This window comes from Lutra lutra, chromosome 16 (genome assembly GCF_902655055.1).
Source record: "Lutra lutra chromosome 16, mLutLut1.2, whole genome shotgun sequence".
Classification (NCBI taxonomy): domain Eukaryota; kingdom Metazoa; phylum Chordata; class Mammalia; order Carnivora; family Mustelidae; genus Lutra; species Lutra lutra.
Genome location: NC_062293.1, coordinates 58,143,823 through 58,166,296, shown reverse-complemented (window position 1 = coordinate 58,166,296; position 22,474 = coordinate 58,143,823). Strand labels below are relative to the sequence as shown.

General features: G+C 53.3%; 1 protein-coding gene across 6 annotated transcripts in view; it reads right to left on the bottom strand.

Moving 5' to 3' along the window:
* The window catches only part of MYH10 (myosin heavy chain 10), a 118,911-nt gene that overhangs the window by 40,801 nt on the left and 55,636 nt on the right, over positions 1–22,474 (bottom strand). For 4 of the 6 annotated variants that reach the window (XM_047707822.1, XM_047707820.1, XM_047707824.1 and 1 more), the window contains 10 exons: positions 21,555–21,618; positions 19,810–19,908; positions 17,387–17,530; positions 17,047–17,142; positions 16,280–16,398; positions 15,559–15,711; positions 12,274–12,447; positions 9,562–9,735; positions 9,145–9,259; positions 5,069–5,131 (listed from right to left, as the gene is read on the bottom strand). In XM_047707822.1, coding sequence (XP_047563778.1) covers positions 5,069–5,131; positions 9,145–9,259; positions 9,562–9,735; positions 12,274–12,447; positions 15,559–15,711; positions 16,280–16,398; positions 17,047–17,142; positions 17,387–17,530; positions 19,810–19,908; positions 21,555–21,618 — 1,201 coding nt within the window. The remainder of the gene's footprint in view (positions 1–5,068; positions 5,132–9,144; positions 9,260–9,561; positions 9,736–12,273; positions 12,448–15,558; positions 15,712–16,279; positions 16,399–17,046; positions 17,143–17,386; positions 17,531–19,809; positions 19,909–21,554; positions 21,619–22,474) is intronic. The other 2 variants (XM_047707825.1, XM_047707826.1) reach the window with 1 other exon arrangement.

The following is a 22,474-nucleotide window of genomic DNA, read 5'->3' as shown; positions in this document are numbered from 1 at the left end:
GGCTGGTGACTCAGCCCGCAGCCCCGAGCCTGGGCTGCTGTTTACACCAAAAATGGAAATCCCATCACAAGGAACCTGATCCTCAAAATAAGGGAACCCAAAACGAGGTATTTGGATTTTGAAAACATTAACGCTTTGGACTTTCAGCCTTTTTTGTTTAAAAATCTAAACGAGGGGCGCCTGGGTGGCTCAGTGGGTTAAAGCCTCTGCCTTCAGCTCGGGTCATGATCCCAGGGTCCTGGGATGGAGCCCTGCATCGGGCTCTCTGCTCAGCGGGGAGCCTGCTTCCCTTCCTTTCTCTCTCTGCCTGCCTCTCTGCCTACTTGTGATCTCTGTCAAATAAATAAAATCTTTAATTAAAAAAATAAAAATCTAAACGAGGGTTCAGTTCTAACAATGAGCAAAATTATGTCTTGGGTAAAAGACACTTTGAGAACTTCATTAAATGATCGAGGCCACACTAGTAATATAGGATTTCACTCCAAGGCCCAGAAAAACCTCTATTTAAAAAGAATATTTTCTTGGGGCACCTGGGTAGCTCAGCCAGTGAAGCCTCTGCCTTCAGCTCAGGTCATGATCTCAGGGTCCTGGGATAGAGCCCCACATCAGGCTCCCTGCTCAGCAGGGAGCCTGCTTCCCCCTCTTCCTCTGCCCCTCCCTCCATGCTCACACATCCTCTCTCTCAAATAAATAAAAAGAGTATTTTCTTGTTGAGGGGCGCCTGGCTGGCTCAGTCGGTGGAGCGTGCAACTCTCCATCTTGAGGTCCTGAGTTCGAGCCCCACACTGGGGTAGAGTTTACTCAAATAAATAAAACGTAAAAAAAAAAAAAAGAAAAACAAGCAGTTTCATCTTGAAAGTGGCAAAAGCAGGTACAGAGAAAGGCAGAAAATGCAAAGGTGAGATTCTAATGCAGCTCCTCGAAATGAGACCTGCTACGGCTACTTCCTCCTCCCAGTGCTGCAGAGCCCGTGGCTCGGGGTAACCGAGGGCTTGGTCTGCTGCCCCCACTGCCAATTCCCCCATCTGCCGTGTCAGGGAAGCCGGGCGAGCATTGCTGGTGGGCAGGATACATTATCTGGTAGCCCACGAACCTGAGAGAACTTGAGTATCTCACGCTAAGTCATTCGTCTAAGAAAACTTAAGCGGACAGCGACCAATCAGATGAGCCTTGCAGACCTAACCCCCGTAAGGGCACAGTTAGATTCAGAAGAAAAATGCAATTTGTAATCACTGGTCTCATAAAATGGCTACGAACGGTGTTTGTTTTTTTTTTTTTACCGAGGAACGCTACTGTTTAGTGCCAGAAGGCTTGGCCGCTCTCGTCTAGGGGCCAGGCTCAGGGTACAAGAGCTCTGCGAGATTTTTCATGTTCCTCTCATCTGCATGGGCCAAATCACTAGAGCTACCGCATCATACCACCGTATTTAAGCCGCTTCTTCGGACACTTTTTGGTAGGAACCAAAAAAGGGGGACAGACTTATCTGAATGTTCGTTTTAACAGCCAGATGATGAATGAAAACTGCATCGAATACTCCTACAAAGGCCTCTAGGATCTGGCACTGGGCCAGACACGCAGCACGTTTTCAGGACTCACGTAAACAAGTCAAGACAGTTCTACTCTGGTGTACAGAAATGTCGCCAGCAGGTAAGCACACGTTGGGAAATACGGAAGCGCTACGGACTCCATATATCCCCCTTGCGTGGTAATAACACGGGGGCGCTGCTTCCACTCCTGGGCCGGGGGACCAACCTGCTCGTTGTTCTGGAACGTCTGGAAATTCTTAGAAAAATTCGAGCAAGTCCACAGGTCGACAGGGAGCATGTGATTCTAAGCGTCCTCCTTTGGCTCTGGAACTCTTCTCCTTACTTCCCGAGGACACCGGGCAGCTCGGCACACCTGCACCTCAACTTGGTCCTGGCGCTCGGGGAACCTGGGGGACTTGCACCAACTCACCGCCAGGGACACAGTTGCTGATTTTCTGGTTTTCGTTATTAGGGCAGCAGCCACACAGCTGCAGCCAGAGGCAGGCTCACACTCACATTGGGAGGTGTGCCGCTCACAGCCCTGGCACCAAGTGTCACTGTTCCCATGTGACCTCAGGGACTCCAGCAGCAAAACCCGGGGGCTGCTTCTCCTGGCGCTCCCAGCTCTCATTAAGACTCAAGATTAAAGACAAAAACAAACCAGGACAAGAATTTTCCGCACAACACTCCATCCGCTGCGAAACCTCCGTGCCGTTTAGCTCCGCACACACCGTGTCTGAGCCATCCCCCAGGTTCTAAACCAGCAGAGATCATGACCGGCGGGAAGGACTTACAAGATTGAAAACTGCCATCTTATCAGTTCTGCTACCCGGTTCTACGTGGAACCTTCTTTCGTGACTTCCTGGACCCAAAAAGAACCAGTTCAGCATTTTTGAAACCAGAACATTGTCCTCTCGGTTGGAAGCATGGCTAAGGGGAAGCTTCCCCCTGAACTGTGACAAGGAAGAAGGGAAGAGCTCAGTGGACATAAGAGATGAAGGGAGACCCCCCCCCCAGGAGCCCGTGACAGACATGAAGCCCTCCTGCATGCCGGCCAGCCCCTCCCAGCTGTGCCTGTCCAAGTGAACTGGGCTCCTGCGTTCAAGGGTGCTTCCGCGGCAGACTGGAAAGGAGCAGGGCTGGTGGGAGGGGCGTCCTCCAGGAACTGCTGGGACCGGCTCCGGGTACTTCTCTTGCTTTCTCTGGTGGAACCCAGCCTTCCAGAGCTGTCAGGGGCCACCTCGCACTTGTGGCGGTTCAGAAGGACATGGCAGGTGCAGGGCTGGGTCACAGCCAAGGACACACAGCTGCGCTGTGGTGCATACACCGCGCCTGTCGTCCCACGCCCTGGTGGCCCAAACACACTGCCTACAATTTTGAGGTTACGATCCCTCCTCGCCAGCTCATTGCTGGTTTAGTTCAGAAAGTCTGGGCTTTCAAAGCAGATCTGGAAGAAAACAGACCTCTGGCTTACAGTAGAAACGTGAACGACTCCCTATTCCCTCTCTGGGGATTCCTTCCTCTCGCACACTTATCCTCTGATGCTTCTGGAAGCCCGTCTTTCCTTCCGCCTCTCACCCTTGTCCTCAGAGCCTGCACGGCCTCCCTGCTCCATCCCTAAGACTCCGCGGGAGCTCGGAAGCATAGGGTCACACGAGCTCTGCGCCCTCACGTCCAGAGGGACACGCACTGAGTTATCGCTGCACCTAAGACAACAGGTTCACAGTCTGGACACCTAGAAACCCCTTCCTCCGCCGTCTTCGGAGAATTCAGTGCACATACTAAAGCCCCACGTCTTCGCTTAACGCTGGCTACGCCTTTCTGGGGCTGGACTCCCTAAGCACACACTGGGGAGGAAGGCCGTTTGCTGGAGACCAGACGTAGCCACAGTGGGTGGAAGACCTTGTAAGAAGGAGAGACAGAGCCCGGACACTTATCCAGCCAAATCACTCAACAGAGGACACCTCTGGCAAAGTGAGGTCAGGAAGATCAAGGAGCTGGTGGCCTGCCCGAATGACGTCATCCAGGAGGGGCTCACACGTGCTGCAGGTGCAGAAACACACCTGCTCCACGTCGTGGGGAAAGAGCCCCTGCGCCTCGGGAGAGGCGAGGGCCACCATGGGGGTGCTGGACGGAGCTGAGAACTGGCTGTGGGACGCCCACCCTCCGGGTCCCTCACTCAACTGCTTCCTTCTGGGGCACTGATTTCGTGCCAGTGCCGGGGAACTGATGGCGAGCCTACACTGGCCCGTCCCTGCTCTCCAAGAGCTCCATCTGGAGCGCTCTTAAGAGGTCAGACATCCAAGAGTCCCAGCGATTAGTTTAAAGAGGGCACTCTATTTTGGGAGAAAGTCGAACAGAGCCAGCGCAGACTCAGAACAAAGCACACGTCTCCGGCAGCCCCTTGGTTGAAAACTCCTGCCTACTTGTCTGTCCCTGTCCCCACATCCTCGACCTGGGCCGGACTCCCGAGGGCCACGGGGGTGTGAGTCACGAGTTCTTCCTCGGGCTTCTGTGCGACCCTCCCTGGCGTCATCCCACCTGCATCTCGGCCCCCAGCGCTCCCAACATGCTTCCTCCCCAGGACGAGGCCTAGAACCGAGGCGGGGAGCGGGGTAGTTGGGTGGAGATGGGCACGCTCCTCTTATTCCTAAAGAAGTCTTGGGATGGTCTGAAGTCTCAGCATTACTGGGTTCCAAAAGTCAGAAGGGAAATTTTGTCTGATGAATCTGACTTTGTCTCTTGAACGTCACGCCCTGACAATTTCACTACATGATCATCAAACTGACTGATACATTCTTTCTTACATTCTTTTTTAGGTCGGGCTTTCAGGGGGCCTCTAGCCGTGTGCAGGCCGTATTTAACAACGGGGCTAGGGCCTCAGACCACAAGGCTCCGTTGTGCGGGGCTCAATTTCCGGTTCAGGGTCCGAATTCGACCCACACCTGCACCTCTGAGCCTTGCGGATCGACTCACGATCTCAAGTTCCAAACAAAAAGCTACATGACTCGATACCCACCCACGTTCCAAACCGAAGCTAGCACGAAGAGACCAACACGGGAGAGAAGGCGGAATTATCTGCTCTCCCAAGCAAGAAACCACCCCTCCCTGGAATTCCTTGGCCTCGAAAATGTAAAGGAGACCCAGAGACACGGGAGACCTTCCTTCCGCACATCCGTTCCCAGCATTCCCTTCGAGGCCCGTGTATCAAAACGGCACCACTGGCAAAGGTAGTGACGTTGCCCTTCAGTAAGCGGTGCTGTGAGTGCGGAAGAGAAGAAGCGATGTGTATGCGGGAGCGATTCGATTGTGGACGCACTCAAACAGCCACCTCGGAGCACAAGGGGAGTGAGCATGAAATGAAAGGCTCATGCAGGTCTATGAGCGAAACAAAAACAGGAACCCAGGAACCAGCCCCCCACACCCCCTCCCAGCCTACCCCAGGCCCCTCCCGGCCACCCTGCAGCCCCCCCGCCCCCCTCCCCACGAGCTCCTCCTGGGGGCTTATGTGCTTGGAAGACCTACAGGCTTTGTACATTCACCTGGTGGCTCATGAAGACCAGAAACACTGTCATAGAAAGAAGCTCTCTGAATATTCTGAATCTCTACAGCAGAGACACAGCAAAACAGGACAGAAGAGCAGATACACAAACACGTCGGTTAGTGTGAGAGACAGTGGACATCACAAGTCAGCTCTGCAGTCGGGCTGCGACCCTCGCGAGTAGGGGGGCAGAGCCCGTGCGACATTACCGCGCAGAGAACTGCGGACGCTTGGACACACGTCCTGACTGAGTCATCTTACGCGGACTCAGAAGAGCCCTCCCCACAGCACGTGTGAGCATGGGTTCGAATCCACGCTCTGTGATCGCCCGCCCCCTGAAAACCCAGGAGGAAATTTAAGGGTGCTCAGGTGCTCCTGGCGTTGTCCTTCATAAAATTATCTCGCAAGTAGCACATCAGGACGAGACTGAGCAAGCTGGGGCACTCTAGTGCGTGCATTAGTGGCTTTTACTGTCCAAATTCACACTGCTGTCCACTCGGGCGTCCAATAAAAATTGTGGCAATGTAATTTACTTCAAGTAGAAATTAGAAACAAAAATACATTATGTGTTAATTGAAAAAAAAAACCAAAACCATGAAAGAAATAATACATTATATGTTAATTTAAAAAAAAAAGGAAAAAAGAAATTAGTAACAGGTAACTACCTTTAAGGAAAATAAAATTCAAATTCTGTTGCAACAAAATGTTAAAACAACTGTAAACCATCAGGTGACACTTGAATGATTATACCCTTTACCCATGAACATACCTGAGGAGACACTTTCACATGAAAATGCAATTGTTAGCTTCCCCTCCCCCAGATAAGCCCCAGGGCGCGTCAAGGAGTCTGTGCAGCTGGTAGAGAAATCCCAGAACATCTTTTAGCAAAAAGTAGGGCACTATGAATCTCTAGGGCAGGGCTGCCACCAAAAATCTTAATGCTCCTGGCTGGGTCTTAAGAGGACTCTGTCAAAACCCTCAGAGTCTGTTTTAACACAAAATGTTTTATACCCTGGGGACTGTGCCTTCGCAGGCAAGTTATATCCATGCAGCCTACTCTCCCGGTCAACCTGTCATTTCCTGCTTCTGCACTGATGTGGCTACAAAGAGCGAAAAATAAAGAGGTGTTCTTCCCGGGTTATTGTCTTTTCCTAAGGCCTGGCCTTATCCCAAGACTGAGCCATGGTGAACTTTCTCCCTAGACCCCTGGCCACACTCCGTGCCTGCCGCTGACTCTCCAAATACAACACACGGTCCCGCAAACCAGGCAGATCGCCCTGGGCCCCCTTCTCCACGATCCTGTCACTCAGACGAGGGAACAGACCACCTAAGCCAACGGGACTTCTGCCCATGGTAGCAAGCCTGTGGGATTTTTCCAGAGCAGAGGCCAGCATGGCCCAGTCACGCTGGGGGCAGGTACAGACAAAGGGGCCACACTAGCCCCCCAGCGGCTCCCTGTAGCAAGTCCAGGCCATTCAAGCACTACTGTGCAGGGGGTCCGACACACGGGGCTCAGGCCAGCACCGGGGGAGCCTGTGAGGCCACCGGCTGTTCTGTAAGCGAGTCAGTAATGCAGGGTCTCTGTGGACATGGAAAGCACGAGAAGGCAGGTCAGGGACGCTCCTGATGTGGTCCCACCTGTCAGATAGCTCACTTGGGCTACATGGTGGGCATGGACCCCTGCGGCCCATGCCCACCCCATCTCACCCTCGGAAGGCTGCCAGCCCGCCACGGTCATGCGCTCCTCTGGTGAGACATGGCGGCAAAGGAGAGGGATTGGAGGAGGAAGGCCGGGAAGGAAGTGGGGGGCCGAGACAGAGGCTTGCCTGTCCTACTGGGGTGTCCTGAGTCTCCCGCTGGGAGGCCAGCTCGTGGGGGACCAGAGGCACATCCCGCATCGCCCCTCAATGGACCACACATGTCACGACCACCATGAGACGGAGGCCAGATGGCCTCATGCCAATGGGTCAGGGCTTTCCCACAGCATCAATTTTGGTGAAGAATTTTAAAAAGCAATCAGAGTGGTTCAACCACATCAAAACCAGCATGTTAGTCCAGGATCTCATCCCTTTGGTAATAATGACCCTTTTTTCCTCTAGTACCTGCTTCTGTTCTTACGCACAACGAAGAGAGAATCCATTTTTCAGGCTTCCTCTGTCCCCTGCTCCGTGGGCATTTCTTCCACACCCACGGCCTCTCTCTCAGCCACCTCGCACTTGGCCCCCCACTTCTTGGCCCTTCGCCCCGACCCAGCCCACCGACAGCTGCCTGTCCACCTTCCGCGCTGCCCGGGGCACCGGCATGGCTCGCACACCTGCTGCAGTGTGACTAGCAGGCGGGCTTCTCCAGCCTGGCTGGACCCCCTAGCTCCCAACCCACGCTGGGCTCCCCGCCGCCACCCTGGGCTCACTCATCCTGTGGCTCGGCCGTCCCTCCGAGCCATCCTCACTTCGGAAAAGGCTCCCCGCTTTGCAGCAGCTCGTTCATGGACGCCTGCTCCCCCTTGGCCATGTGCCTTCCCAAGTCCACGCCTGGACCCTGCCTGGCACCTGGGACGTGCTCGGTCAACGCCAGGCTTCGCGACTCAACAAACCGTCATCCTTCAAGGACCGGGCGACTAACTCCGCATCCACGACCAACTGCCTCAGCTCCCCGGGCCAGAGGGCCACCCTTCCTCTAACGCACATCTCTGAAGGCTCATTCCGCCCCACCGTGGGGCACCCGTCCCAGCCGCTGCGGGACTCAACAGCTTGTGTGCGTTTTCTTTCCTGTGCTCGAAGGTCTGACTGGAGCACCAGGTGGAAGGGAAGGCCCAGGGCTCCGCGAGTGGCACGGTGCCTGCCAGGGTTGTGGTGAAGGGGACCTGTCCCTCGCATGCTCCCCCCTCACACTGTCTGGAACTGTGGGCCCCGTGCCAACCGGTGCTGAGTGGTCTTGTCCACTCTGGTTCACGTCTCACATCCCATGCCACCGCTTCCTAGTGATGGGCTCAGGGGCCCTCGTGTATCCAGCTGCCGCCAGCTGCTCTGCCCAGAGCTCAGGCAGCCCCCTCAACTGCCCGGCTCAGCATGCTGACAGGGGACATGCGGCATCTGGTTGGAGACTCTTGTCTGAAGGCACAAAGATTACCTAGCCTTCCCCCGAGTCCCTCCTTCTAGGGTCTCAGCGGACCATCCTTCCTAGGACCCCCATGTGCTGTGCCATCTCCCCTGCCGGCCTAGCAGGTGCGCACGACCACTCTTGACTCGGGCAGCCATTTGCCCTCCTCACATTCTCAGCACTCCCTCTGCTCTGTCCTTCCGCCTCCACAGCCCTCACCCCTTCTCTTTTCCCTTCCTGGGCTTCTTTCTACCTCTGAGGAGATGGCTAGGTCACAAGGTCCGCAGATGCTACAGGAAAAGCAGAAGCGAGCCAGGCTCCCAAAGAGCCCTGGGCCGGGGTGAAGCAGGGGCAGATTCAGGGCTGAAAGCCTGGGTGGCCTGAGGCCACGCGAAGGGGACACAACCAGGATGACGCTGCAGTGAGTGCAAACCCCAGGAGGCACGGCCTCCCGCTGCGTGTGGACTCCTGGCTGTTGTTCTTCTGGTCCTAGCAAACCTTCCAGTCTGTGACCAAACGGCCAGACCCTGCAGCTGAGGCTCGTGTAAAGAAAACCACTACGGGGGCTGGTGGAAAGAAAAGCTCATCTCTGCGCGGGGTTCTCGAATTTATTCAGTGGCCGCTCCATGTGCGAGCAGAGGGCCTGCCCCGGGCAGACGTGGCTCAGCTGAGCCACACAGCAAGCCATGGAGGGGCTTCTCTGGCCCCATGACCGGCAGCCCAGGAGTGCAGCCCAGCCAGGCCCTAGATGGTCCCTAGAACGGTCCCCACCTCCTGCAGCGTCTGACCGAGAAGGCAGGGTCGGGGGATCCAGGCGGGGTACCAGGTCGGGACTGGGTCTAGTGGCAGCCCTGCTCTAGGGAGAGCTAGTTTTCCAGTAAAGTCTGCGGACACAGATCTACGTGGACGAACCACCTAGAAGCCGTAACCGGCAAAGCTCCCAGGCAGGCGTCACTGCAGATGGGGGTGCGTCCTTACCGTCCTTCCAAAGCTCCGCCACGAATCTGTCCGATGACTGGTGCAGGAGGGTGGCGACGTTGTCGTTCAGAGGGTCCATGTTCTTCATCAGCCACTCGTCCGCCTTGTAGTCCACCTGGCGGGTGGCGGGCACACACACAAACGCACACAGGGAACGCTTTCAGCCTTCCGCCAGAATGCTCGCGGGCCCGCCGGCCGGCTGGACAACAATGGGGCCATGTGCCGGGCACGCGCACGGCACGGCGGGTTCACGCACGACATGCGCACAGCACGGCGGGCTCGCGCACGGCACGCTCACGGCACGGAGGGCTCGCACACTTACACGGCAGGGCGGGATTGTGCACGCACACGCACACATCTCCGCACGGCTGTCCCCAGCCTCGGGGACACGGCAGGATCTGCCGGCGCGGCCCGTACCTTGCCCGCGTAGTGTATGATGCAGAAGTCCGCTTTGTCCTTCAGCTGCCGCGGCTTCTGGAACTTGGAGTGGGAGCCTTGCTCCTGAACCAGCTTTTCCACGAAGGTTTTGTCTGTGGCCTTTGGGAACCAGCACTCTTCATCCAGAAGGGCCAGCACGCCGGGGGGGTTCGCCTGGTGACGAGAGGCAGCCACTGAGGCACCCCAGCAAGGGCCGGGAGCTGGGGCCACAGAGTGGGATGCTGACTGCATTCAGGGGCTGGCCGGGGACAGGACCCTAAAACCTCTACCAGAACAAAGTGTGGTTGCTGGGGGGGGGGGGCGCATGAGAAAGGGGAATTTTTAAAAATGAAAACCAGAATAAATGCACCCCTCAACTGGGTGGAATGCTTCCAACACCTTACACCCTAAGTGATGGCAGATGGTCCTGTTTAAGGGACCATAAAATAAGACACATCCCCTCACGCTTGGCCAACAGTGGAACCACAATCCAGGAGAGAATATGAAAGTTGGGGGGAGGATCCATCAGCTGATCGTCCGGATTTATTCTGGCTGACACTTGCGAGCCAGGCTGTTTAGTTTTGTGGGGCTGGGTCCCTGCAGAAAGTCCCAGAAAGCATGGGAGAAAGTGGACCTGTGCCACGGGGGGTGGGGAGGGCCCGACGTCCCTGCCCGGGAAGACCAGGATGTCTGAGCAGGTGGCAGACTTGAGAGCACGTGGACACCGGTGAACTGGGCCTAGGCCACTGGACCGCAGGGCCCGCGAGTTACCGCTCGATACAGAAAAAGAGCGCAGAGCCGGTGCTGGGACTTCCCTTTTGGAGGCAAGTCGGGGACGCGTGACAGCGACACAAACAGTTAAATTGTCACGGACTAGGTCACTGCATCTGGGTCAGCCCTCACCGTCACCCCATAAGTACGGCCAGTCGGTGGGACAAGCCTCCGGGTGCGCCTATGAAACCAGCCGTCTTCTTGAGCTCATGCGGCCTTGGCGTCCACTAGGGAAAGGCCAGGTCTATACAAATGTTGCTTAACACTCCTGATGGTCAGGAGTCACCAGGACCATCAGCCGGAAGGTCATGGCGCACCGCACACCAGCAGGCAGAAGCTGCGGGGGTGGGGGTGGGGGTGGGGTCCCTGCGATGAGCCACTAGCAGCCAACTGCTCGAGGGCTCCTCCACCTACAAGATCCCACGGGCTTAGAGCAGCTTAAAGAGCGATGATCAGAGGTGGGCAGGACTAGGTGCCCGCCAAGCCGCCGAAATTAGAGAGGTAGGTCACTCAATGGGCCCCGCTCACCGGACTCTGAAGATCCGTACTCACACTAATGAGGGCTCATCCGTCTTTCTAGCACAGTTCTTACATTTTAATACCTTCCAATGAAAATATTCTTAAGTCCTGAAATAGGATCCCGAATGTAATTTAACCTTTTCTAAACGGCTCGGTGACAGCATCATTATGAATGTCCCCAGTTGGGTCTTTGTATTTTTGCTACTTCATCCTTCAATGTCAAGCAGTGTTACCGTGTCTCCGTTCGCTGGGGATTTCTACAGAGCTGGAAGTCTGGGACAAGGTGTCTATCTGAGGCTGCAGGCTGTATGGGGGTGTGGGGGACAGGTCTGTAAGTGCCTTGTGGAGCTTCCCTTCCTGACCTCCAGGAAATAGAGCCAAGTCATTAATATTTGCTTGGGATCATAAGTGAGTAAGTTCTACATGGTCCGATGTATTTCTTTTTTTTTTTTTTAAAAGGTTTTATTTGAGAGAGAGAAACAGAGGGAGAGGGGGGAGCAGGCTCCCCACTGAGCAGGGAGCCTGATGCAGGACTCGATCCCAGAACCCTGGGATCATGACCTGTAGCTGAAGGCAGGTGCTTAGTGACTGAGTCCCCCAGGCTCTTCAGTCCCGTGTATTTTTGCGTTAACACTAACCCAAAGGGGAAAGAACGCCAGATGCTTGCTAAGACTGCTGTAAAAAGTACACCTGCCCAGTGAAGTGTCTGCCTTTGGCTCAGGTCATGCCTCAGGGTCCCGGGATTGAGTCCCGAGTCGGGCTCCCTGCTCAATGAGGAGTCTGCTTCTCCCTCCCCCTCTGCTGCCCCCCTGCTCTCTCAATCTCTCTCTCAACTAAAAAAAAAAAAAAACAAAAAAAAAACAAAAAAACATGTGCCCAAAAAACCCCCAAAACTTCAAATTAGGGGGAAAAAAAAAAAAAAAGAAAGAAAAAAACAAAACACTGCCAAAATAAGAACAGCTTTATGCTCCCAAGGATAGTGATGTGAAAAATGAGTCTGGATGCCATGTCCTGCTCCTGGCCAAGGGCGGCGGCCTGTGTAGCCCTGGCAGGTGCGTGTAGTGGGGGTAGGGGGGCTGAGCAGGGAGGGGTCGGGGAGGGTGCCTCGCCAGCGGTCTGCAAGCAGCAGGCTCCCACACACAAGGGCTGAGGGAGGGCCCGCCTGGCTGCCTGCTTGCTTTTTAAATAGCTCTTTTTATTAAAGTATCACCTTCCTACATCATTTACGTTAAAAAACTGTCTTAAGACTGATTTGGCCAGGGCGGGGGCTGGGGGCCGGCTCTGTCGGCAGAGGAAGTGACTCTTAATCTTGGGGTTGTGGGTTCGAGCCCCACGCTGGGCGTGGAGCCTACTTAAGACAAGACCACTTGGGGGATGAGCGGCGGCAGTGCCCGGAAACCCCGCACGGGGCCGCGGCCTTACGGGTCTCTCGATGAGGTCGATGCAGGGCTGTAGGTCGAGGCCGAAGTCGATGAAGCTCCACTCGATGCCCTCGCGCTGGTACTCCTCCTGCTCCAGCACGAACATGGTGTGGTTGAACAGCTGCTGCAGCTTCTCATTGGTATAGTTGATGCACAGCTGCTCGAACGAGTTCAGCTGCGGGCGGCCACCGGGCAGGGCGAGAACGAGACCCGTCAGCCTCCGGGGAACCCGCAGGTCGCCCGCCATGCACTCGGCCACGGCACCCACCCCGCGCGCGATCGGCAGTCCCCGCGGCCCAGGCCGGGGACATCAGCAACATGTGCCGGGGACGTCAGCGACACAAGCCAAGGAGGGACACCGAAGGCCCTGAGCTCGGGGCGCGATGCGTGTGACTTACGCGTACGACAGCCCTGTGCCTGCTGCTGAATGATTTGGGACAGAAGCAAAGGAAGAATCGAGGAAAGAAGAGGGAAAAGGGAGGAAAAGCAAGAGGCCGCGTGGGGCATGCAGCCCTCATCAGGGAGCAGGGAGACCGTGGCGCGCTTCCTGTCCCCTTTCTCCTCAGCCACAGGCTCTGCGGCCGCTGCAGGAAAGTCCTCTTGGCCTCAGGGGTGGCTGCTGAGATCCCACTCAGGCCCCACACGAGCCCTCTGCACGTGGGAGGCTCCAGGCTGCCTCTCCACGAGTTCCCTTCCCTTAGCAGTGTCCCTGCTGGGTGGTGACAGCGGATGACCACACTCATGGCGGTGAGCCTGGAGACGTGTACATACATCGCCATTTCCCCATTCAGCCTGCTGTGTTCACTGTACTTCCACACAAACGATGCTAGGGTGCTGCCCTCAGCCCGAGCAGCTTCCCCGTGCGACAGACACTGCTGTTTCCTCCTGTCAACTCTGTCCACTTCTCTACTGGGCTGCTGATGGGGTGGAGGGCTGGAATGGGGAAGGGTGGAGGGGTGGAGGGCTGGAGAGGTGGGAGGGTGCAGGGGAGGAGGGGTGCAGGGGTAGAGGGGTGGAGAGGCAGAAGGGTGGAGAGCTGGAGGGGTGGGAGGGTGCAGGGGAGAAGGGGTGCAGGGGTAGAGGGATGGAGAGGCAGAAGGGTGGAGGGCTGGAGGGCTGGAGGGGTCTAACTTTCACAAAGAATCACCTTACGTATCAGAAGTTCTCAACCTTCGTTCCCTCCTCCACGCTGTCCCCGCGTAGCAGGTGCCCATGAATAACGTCTTTCATTAGAAAAAGGGATCTTCAGTTAGGGAACGTGTAATCCATCTCCGAGGAACACATTTAAAGTCTGCGAAAGCCGTTCCAACTCTCCCTCCTCGGGGTGCTCTCCTGTTTCCCAATGAGGTTGTGCTTGGAGGGTGGACAGCCTGCGAACAGCAGCATGGTCTGGGGACAGAGGCCGGCCCTCTGGGGCTGACTCATGCGGAGGCGCATGCATCGAGGATGGGAAATCTGACCGCCCGGTTTGGCCTGGGCAGTTCTGTGGCATGGCACTTCGTCAAAAAGGACGTTTCTACTTCTTTCCCATGGAGCCGCCAACGGCATTTTTCTATCATCCATTCCCACAGTAGTAATGCACGGCACAGAAGGACAGACGGACGAAGTTGTATTGAGAGGTCTCACGTCGCCTGCTTCTCCAGACCCTTCCAGAGAGGTCTGTGCACCCAGATGTGTGCGTGTCACCTTGACTTTAAATTTGTCACTGTGTCTTGATGTCTTTCCACATATCGGTACTTTGCTGTATGGAGATGCTGGGATTCAGTGACTCAGTTTCCTAACGGTGGACATTGAGGCCTTTTCCGTTCTCTCCCCAGGACAAAGAACGCTTGCTAAATAATCCCGCCTTTCTAGCTTTTTTATATTTTTCTACTGTCTATTCATAGGTCAAAACTGCCCTTTTTCAAGTCCTGCAGTTTTACCGTGTTTTCTCTTTTTTTTTTTTTTTATGGATTTTATTTATTTGTCATAGAGAGAGGGAGAGCGAGCGAGCACAGGCAGACAGAGTGGCAGGCAGAGGCAGAGGGAGAAGCAGGCTCGCTGCCAAGCAAGGAGCCCGATGTGGGACTCGATCCCAGGACGCTGGGATCATGACCTGAGCCGAAGGCAGCTGCTTAACCAACTGAGCCACCCAGTCCCATTTTCTATCTTTTTAATATCCTTTTCATTTTCTAGAATTTTACTATTATTTTTCATTAATTCATTTGTCAAAAATGCCCATCCACGAGTTTTGAACACATATTGAGAGACAAGGTGGAGGAAATTCACACCTTTTGGTGCAGGCTTTTCCCATCCGAGAACAAGGCATGATTTCCCGTTTGTTCTTCTGTTTCTCACGGGAGCACTGGGAGGGCGCCTTCTGCTAAACTGTGCCTATTTCTTCTTAGATGGGTTCTTCAGAATCTCATGTTTTTGTTGCAGTCAGCACTGGGGATCTTTTCTTTCATGGTATCTCCCCACTGTTTGTATAGGGGAAAGCGACAGATTTTTTTTTTTTTTTTTTTTTTTTTTAACAGATCAGTCCCTATCTGTGCAGTCTCTCCCGGTGGCAGCTCAGTGGGTAAGACTGCTTGGACCGCTAACATTCAGATCTCATTGGGAGAGACCAAGCATTTTAAAGTTCCTTTTCAAGCAAGACAGCTCACCACCCAGTCATGGCCAAGGGGCAACACGGATCCCCAAAGTGTGCGATTTAGTATTTGTACCTGAGCATCCAAGAGACACGTTTTTAGGAGATCAAAACTACCGTCCTTTTTGCAAAACTATCACAGACGTGGGTCTCCACACCCGGGAGGGACGGATGCTGAGTGTGTGGACGAACCCAGTCAGAGCGACAGTGAGACAGACAGACAGCACCGTCAGACGCTGTGGCCGGATCTCTGGGACACAGAGCACGATCGTTCCGCGGTTCCTCGTCCATTTCTGTTCCTCCTCGTCCCTCCCGGCAGCTGTGGTCTGAGCCACTCTGGCTTTCTAGCAGTTTCTAACACTTGGCGATTCTCTCTCCTACAAGACCACTGGGCTCGCTCTCATCATACTGGGGGCTTCTCCTCCTCCAAGGGTCATCCCCTGTTAACTGCCGAGACCCCTCCTGGGACTCTGCTTCTCAAGCAGCGCCCCCTCTCCCTCCGCCCCCCAGTTCTTCCTCATAGCACCCCTGCTGACTCGACTAGAAAGGCGGGGACTGCACCAAGGTCACAGGGTCCGGCATGAACACAGACTCAAAGAGGAACAGACAGGACAGCAGGGGTGGGGAGGAAAGAGCGAGAGAGACGGAGAGACATACCTCAAATATCTCGAATCCAGCGATATCCAGGATTCCGATGAAGGACGCGCCCTGACGCTTGGTCCTATCCAGAGCTTTGTTGATCCGGTGAACGAGCCAGCGGAAGAGCCGCTCATATGTCGCTTTTGCCAAGGCCTCTACCGCAAAATCCGCCTATGATTAGACGACACCGACCTTTAATTCTGGAAGCGATTTCAACAACGCAGTACCAGGGTCACCTGGAGTTTCACAGGCTCCCCAAGCCCAAGAGCATTTGCTACCGAATCCCGTGTCACCTTCCCGTAGCACCGGGGGTTTCAGTACAATGAAACTGGCGATAACCGGTTTTGGGGATGGGTGAAGGTGCCCAGGAATAAAGAAAGCCCTCCCGAGGCCCACGGGGCTCTGCGCAGCATATCGGCCCCCATCTGAAAGAAGCCGGCCACGAAACAGGTGCATCTGACCCCCAAAATCTTGGCACTGGGCCACTCGCACGGGGGCCGGGGAGCCGCACACCCCCACTACGGTCCGGCCCCCGAGGCGGACGACCGGTTTCCCCGGGGGAACCCAAAGGCGACATTTCACATTTGCTTTTTAAACAGTCCCTTAAAAATGTTTCTGAAAAAGAGTAAAGGGTACGAGAGCAGGACAATACACAGCACCAAGGAACACCCGCGATCGGGAAGGTCTCCAGGCAACAGTGCGTCGTTCAGACAGACGCGTGCCCACAGCGGGAGCTCACCTGCTCCTTGGTCTGGGCTTTCTGCACGTAGTCTCGGCCGACCTTGATCCGGGGCGTGAGGATGGCCCGGGTAAACTCCATCACGTTCATCCCAAGCAGATGGCAGAGCTTCTGTGCAACTAGGGTGTGACAAGTCTCCTAAGTACGAAACCTTCACCTGGGCCTAGTCATGACCTGCTCAGTAAGAAGCCTTATCTGAGCAAGGCTTTGGGAAGGACAAGGTTCAGGTCTGCGTCCTTTACAGGGAATCCCACTCAGTCGGAGACAGGCCGCAGATCCTTACTCCGGGCCGTTTAACTAAGTCCCAGAGTCTCAGAACCCACGGAGGATGCCCAGGCTTAAGACTGTGTTTAACATGTCAAAGCTGGAAGATCTCATTGTAAAATCTAGATTTCCTTGGAAAATATCAGTATTTGGCAACATGGGGCCTCTCCTCCCGGCAAGGGAACAACAGGCCGGAACTTGTACCTACAGTCCCGTCCAGATGAGCTGCGTGGGGTCTGCGGTGTATGCTGTCCTGGCCCCAGTCCCCTACATCCCCCCATCCCCCACCCAGGGCTGGGACAGCGTGTCTGCTGCCACCCCAGCTCGTCCCTCACTCAGGGACTCACTCAGTGGACGCTCCACTCCAGACGGCTCCGAGGAGCATTGCATGAGCTCCTTCCCACGCACACCGCCTGCGCGCCCGGAGGACAGCACGACGAACCACACGACACGGCGTCACCACAGCAACACAACAGAAACAAAACCCGCACTGGTCCGCGTACCTGTATTTTCCGGCATGGACGCTTGATCCGTATTCCGCTCCTTTTTGAAAGAAATATTTCCGAACTGTAGCACCGAAGACACTACTTTAAGCATTGCTTTATATGGACGTGAAAAGAAAAAAAAAATTATTGCTTCAAAATGTAGCAGAGACATATCCTCATTTATCTTGTGCTAAAAATCAGCTACACAGAACTTTTCGGCAACATGGGTCCCGTAGGGAATTTGTAGGAACTGGGCGGTTCCTGTGATTCGCTTGGTTGTTTTTGGGGCTACATCCCTCACCCCCCGTGGGTACGTCTCATTGAAGGGGCGGCAGCCTGGCAGGGAAAGTGCACATACACAGAATCTCCTCGTGAGAGAAACCCATGATGTGCATCGCCTCCATGGTCTCCTGGAAGTTATCCTTGTCTTGCTGTCCCGGGATGGGGATGTAGCCATTCGAGAGGAATCTGTAGTTATTAAACCCTTCGAGGAGCAGATCCGCTGCAAGGAAAGAGAATGGGATGTGGGATGTGGTGTACGTACCCCCCCCCCCAAGGAGCCCGGGGCCAATCGCAGGGTGCGGTGGCTCGTGTCCTCCCCACCAACACACATGCTTCCTGCCGTGCTCTCTTCGTAGATGCATTTCAAAACCACACAGTTGGGTGCCTGGGGGGTGGGGGGCTCAGTCATTAAGCATCTGCCTTTGGCTCAGGTTATGGTCTTGGGGTCCTGGGATTGAGTCCTGCCTTGGGCTCCCTGCTCAGTGGGAAGCCTGCTTCTCCCTCTCCCATTCCCCCTGCTTGTGTTCTCTCTCTCACTGTGTCTCCCTCTGTCAAATAAAATCTTAAAAACAAAATACATAGTTTTCCATCATCTACGTCAGAGAGGGAAAATGAGGGGGGTCAGCTAAAAATTGCAACTGGGAGTTTTGGGGACAGTAGTTTACAGGCTCTATGAAATTGGCAGCTGGAAGTGATGGCTGTCCGTCATCCAGACATGGAAGGTACAGACCCAGACCACTGGCCTGGCCAGCGCCCCGAAACCCTTTCTCCAAGCCGTCTGTCTGGCATAAATTTGCCTCTGCGAGGGACACACAACCTGTGTGTACAACAGACTATTCTAATGGCCGCTGCATTGATCACTTGTGTTTTAGGGACTGTGGGTCAGAATGGAACACTCCCTTTCGAGAAGTGTGTTTCTCGAGAGGCAGGTGTTTCTCAAGGGGGATCGGAACACACGGGCTCCTGAGCCCCACGCTACATGTTCCCACGTGCTCTCCTGCAAACTTTCTGCCAAGCAGACTCTTTGTGGCTCATTTTTTCCCTGAAGGTCTCACTCTCGTTTCTGGGCTGAATGCTTTCACAGGTGTGTGTGGTTAGCAAGAGCCTGGGCCCTGGGTGACAGATGGAGTACGAGGCCCATGCCTGTTGGGATCCCTGGATAACACACGTAATGGTCACATGGAACGAGCCCTGAATTCGAGACTCAGAAGAAATCAGGAAGTTGTACATCCTCCCCTCGCCCTCAAAGACCTCTGATCCAGCAAACTGCTGACCGGGAACTTGGCCCCCACCCGGTCCCAGAGCTTCCAGTCCTCAGGCTTCGAGATAAAATAAACAAAAGTCTACTCTAAGTTCCTTCTAGTACTTGTGGAAGCATACGTAAGTGTTCAGTTGTAAACCTGGGAATAAAAATATTTACTGAATGTAATTTTATTTTTTCTTACTTTTTATGCTTATAATGTTGAAACAGAACTCGAAAAAAATCCTTCGTCTAATTTAAATTTTTTTTATTAGATTTTATTTATTTATTTGACAGAGAGATCACAAGTAGGCAGAGAGCCCAATGTGGGACTTGATCCCAGGACCCTGGGATCATGACCTGAGCCGAAGGCAGAGGCTCTAACCCACTGAGCCACCCAGCCGCCCCCTTCGTCTAATTTAAAGCTTCTAATTTTGAATCTTTATTCATCTGAGAGAGAAAGAGAGAGCACAAGCAGGGGGAGGGGCTGAGGGAGAGGGAGAAGCAGGCTCCCAGCTGAGTAAGGAGCCCGATTCGGGACTTGATCCCAGGACCCCAGGATCATGACCTGAGCCGAAGGCAGACGCTTAACCAACTGAGCCACCCAGGTGCCCCTAAAACTTCTTTTAAAGAAAAGAAAAAAAACATACAGAAGCTAAGTTACTGCCCACAGAACTGCCACTTAAAATCGAGTATTTCTCCCATGACACGGAAGTTCAGTCTCGTTTCCATTTTGGTGTGTGGGATTTCCTCAGCGTTTCCTTCTCTAGTTTGCTTTATTGTAAGAATAGAGCATATAACATGTAAAACACATGTTAACGGGCTGGTTGTCGGAAAGCCTTCTCCTCAACAGTTGGCTACAGGTAGGTAGGCTGTGGGGGAGTCATAAGTTACTCGTGAATTTGTGACGATGGGGGGTGTGGTGCCTCCAGCCCTGTACTGACCAAGGGTCGGCCGTACCGTTTCCCGAAAACGTTTGCTCTCTTTCAAAAAAACTTAATATAAAAAACCATATTCCAGGGGCGCCTGGGTGGCTCAGTGGGTTAAAGCCTCTGCCTTCGGCTCAGGTCATGATTCCAGGGTCCTGGGATCGAGCCCCGCATCGGGCTCTCTGCTCAGCGGGGAGCCTGCTTCCTCCTCTCTCTCTGCCTGCCTCTCTGCCTACTTGTGATCTCTGTCTGTCAAATAAATAAATAAAACCTTAAAAAAAAAAAACATATTCCAATAAATAGAAAATAGTGAGAAACTTTGTAACTTACACTTTAGGTGTTCTCCTGCTCCGGACAGTAACTGGTAAAAGATATGAAAAGTACGCTCATCTTTTGCTTGACGAACAGCACGAGATTTTTCCAGAAGGTCTGAGCGAAGACGGTTAAGGATCGAATTTAAGAGGTGGCCAGCCCTCTCTCAGTGTCTACACAAATTTAGGTTGTAAAACATTTTCTTGGATATCTATTAGCCCTCCTGTGAGGAACCATTCTGAACGATTAAAACTTGTGAGTGAAAAAGGAAAATGACGCATTTACGTCCCTCGCTCATCTCCGAGGATCGCGGAGGGAGGGAGCTCGAAGGTCAGGGTGCTGCCCGAGCCCCACTCTGCCCCACCGGCCCCTAATCTGGGTTATATTCAAAGAACACAGCACCAAACCAGGAACTCTAAGAAGTTTCTATGAAAGGAAGTCGAGCGGCTGAAAGCAGAAAAAGTCTTCCAGCAGTTTATACAATCTCAGGAACAAGGAAACCAAGGCACAAAGGGGATTAAAATAACACAGTGGCAGAGTCAGGAATCAGAGCTCGGTTGGACCCCATAACCCAAGCAATTGACCTTGCGTTCCCTGAGAGCCCCTCTTGGAAAGCCACACGCTGGGGGGTAGGCCCTTGACAGCCACAGTGTTGCTTGGACTTTCCAAACACCAGAGACAGACCTGACCCAATCAGCTACTGGCCTGCTCTTGCTGTTTCTCTAGAGCCGGCTGGGAGCAACCCCACCCGGGGTTCCCACTCGGCACCTGCTCACCCCCAGCCTGCTCCTGCCAACCAGACCACGGCACACCTGCCTGGGCACCCGGGGCACGGATCTGAGACTTCACCAAGTGAATTAATTCTGTATACGCCATACAGCTATAGATTTTCAGTTAGATCAACCCAAACACAGCCTACACATTTGGCGGAACATATGTTCGCACGAATGCCTTAGCAGACCGATGTGAAGAAACTCCAGATCCATCTCCGTCATTTTGCAAGCAATTTTACTGTTTTCGGGCTCTGAGTGTATTCAGAGACGTAAGCCATAATTCTTTGAATTAATGGGAAAATGTTGATCTCTCCCTTATCTGAGGGATTGAAACATTGTATGTCTATCATGGGATCTCTGATACTTGCCAGGAGGAGCAGAGAACTGTCGCCTGGATCCTTCCTAACTGGCATATCATCATTCAGAATCATCTGTATTATCGCTTTACTCAAATTAATTCTATACTGAGTTACCACTCCTGAAGGCCGCTCTAGGCCTGTGATATCTACTCGGATGATTCTACGTAGTTGACATTTGTTTCTTCTCTGCTTTTCTCCTGAACACTCAAACGACTTAATAGTGAACACTCATGAGGCTTATTTTGTGGGGCACATGCCCATCCCGCGGATACCAGGAGCAGACGGTCAAAAGGGGCCACCCCAACACCCAGTGGAAGAGTGGTTCTGTAGGATGGCATGCACCGGAGTGCACCGTGGCAACATTTCCTGGTTTACAAGCAGGCAGTCCTCAGCTCAGCGGGACTCTCCACGGTCCCGGCCACGTGAACAGGGCAGGACCCAGTGTTCAAACAACCACCACCAGCAAAATAACACCTGGGAGTTAACACTGAGTACCTGACTGAGTCACGACCTCTTCAGGCTTCCGTCCAATCATCTGGGTGACCGGAGGGACATCACAGGGGCTTGACCCAAGGCTGGCCAGAGAGGGCATCACTCCCGAGTTTGGAGGATGCCGTTACGAAAAGGATACACGTTTCAATGTTGGCCCCAACGATGTACCCAGTGACATCAAAGTTGATCCGAATAAACTTGCCCTGAAAAGAAACCACAACAATTAAAAATAAGTAAGGACACAGAGGATATAAACAAACAAAGTGACAAACCACTGTGCTGTGCCCTGCCAAGTATCCCTGAGTTGCTTACAAAAATGGGTCGTAAATATCATCCCAAAGAGAAAGGGAAGGAAAATTTCCCCAAATTTCTGTAAATTTCCCCAAAGCAGCAACAGGACGGGTTACCTTCCTGGGCTATAATATAATAAAAAGGAGAACCTAATCATTTCGAACTTAGAAAAAAATTCTTCTACATAATCTGAGATAAGATTTCACATCATTGAAGGAACACTGTAACCGGCCCTATCATGACAGGCTTGAAAAAAAACCGGAATAATATAATTTCCTAGGAAAATGGAAATCTATTCAAGAAAAAAAAAAAAAAAAGAGAAAACTTGAATGGATCATAATCATTAAAAATGAAATATAATTACTTTTTCTAAAATGATGGATTGGTCTGATGAAACAGTTTTGCAAATTCCTAAGAAAAATTTAATGGCCTGACTATATATAACTCTTCTACAGAAACAGAAAATAGTGATTATTTCACTGTTGATTTCATAAAGTTATCATAATCCTGAACACCAAAACCAGTAAAGTGATCATAAAATTGAGAAAGCAAATAAATACAAGTATCTCATGAATTAAATGTTTTTGCAAAACCACAAACCTGACAATGGCGACAAATGGTTTATTTGCTGGCCTCTACGCTTGCTCATTACAGGAACGGTCAAGGGACTGAAGGGCTTTCCTTGGGCAATTGGACAAGCTGATTCAAAGATTTACAGGGAAACGGAAAGGACCTAAAAAAGTCATGGCGATGTTGAGAAAGAGGAGC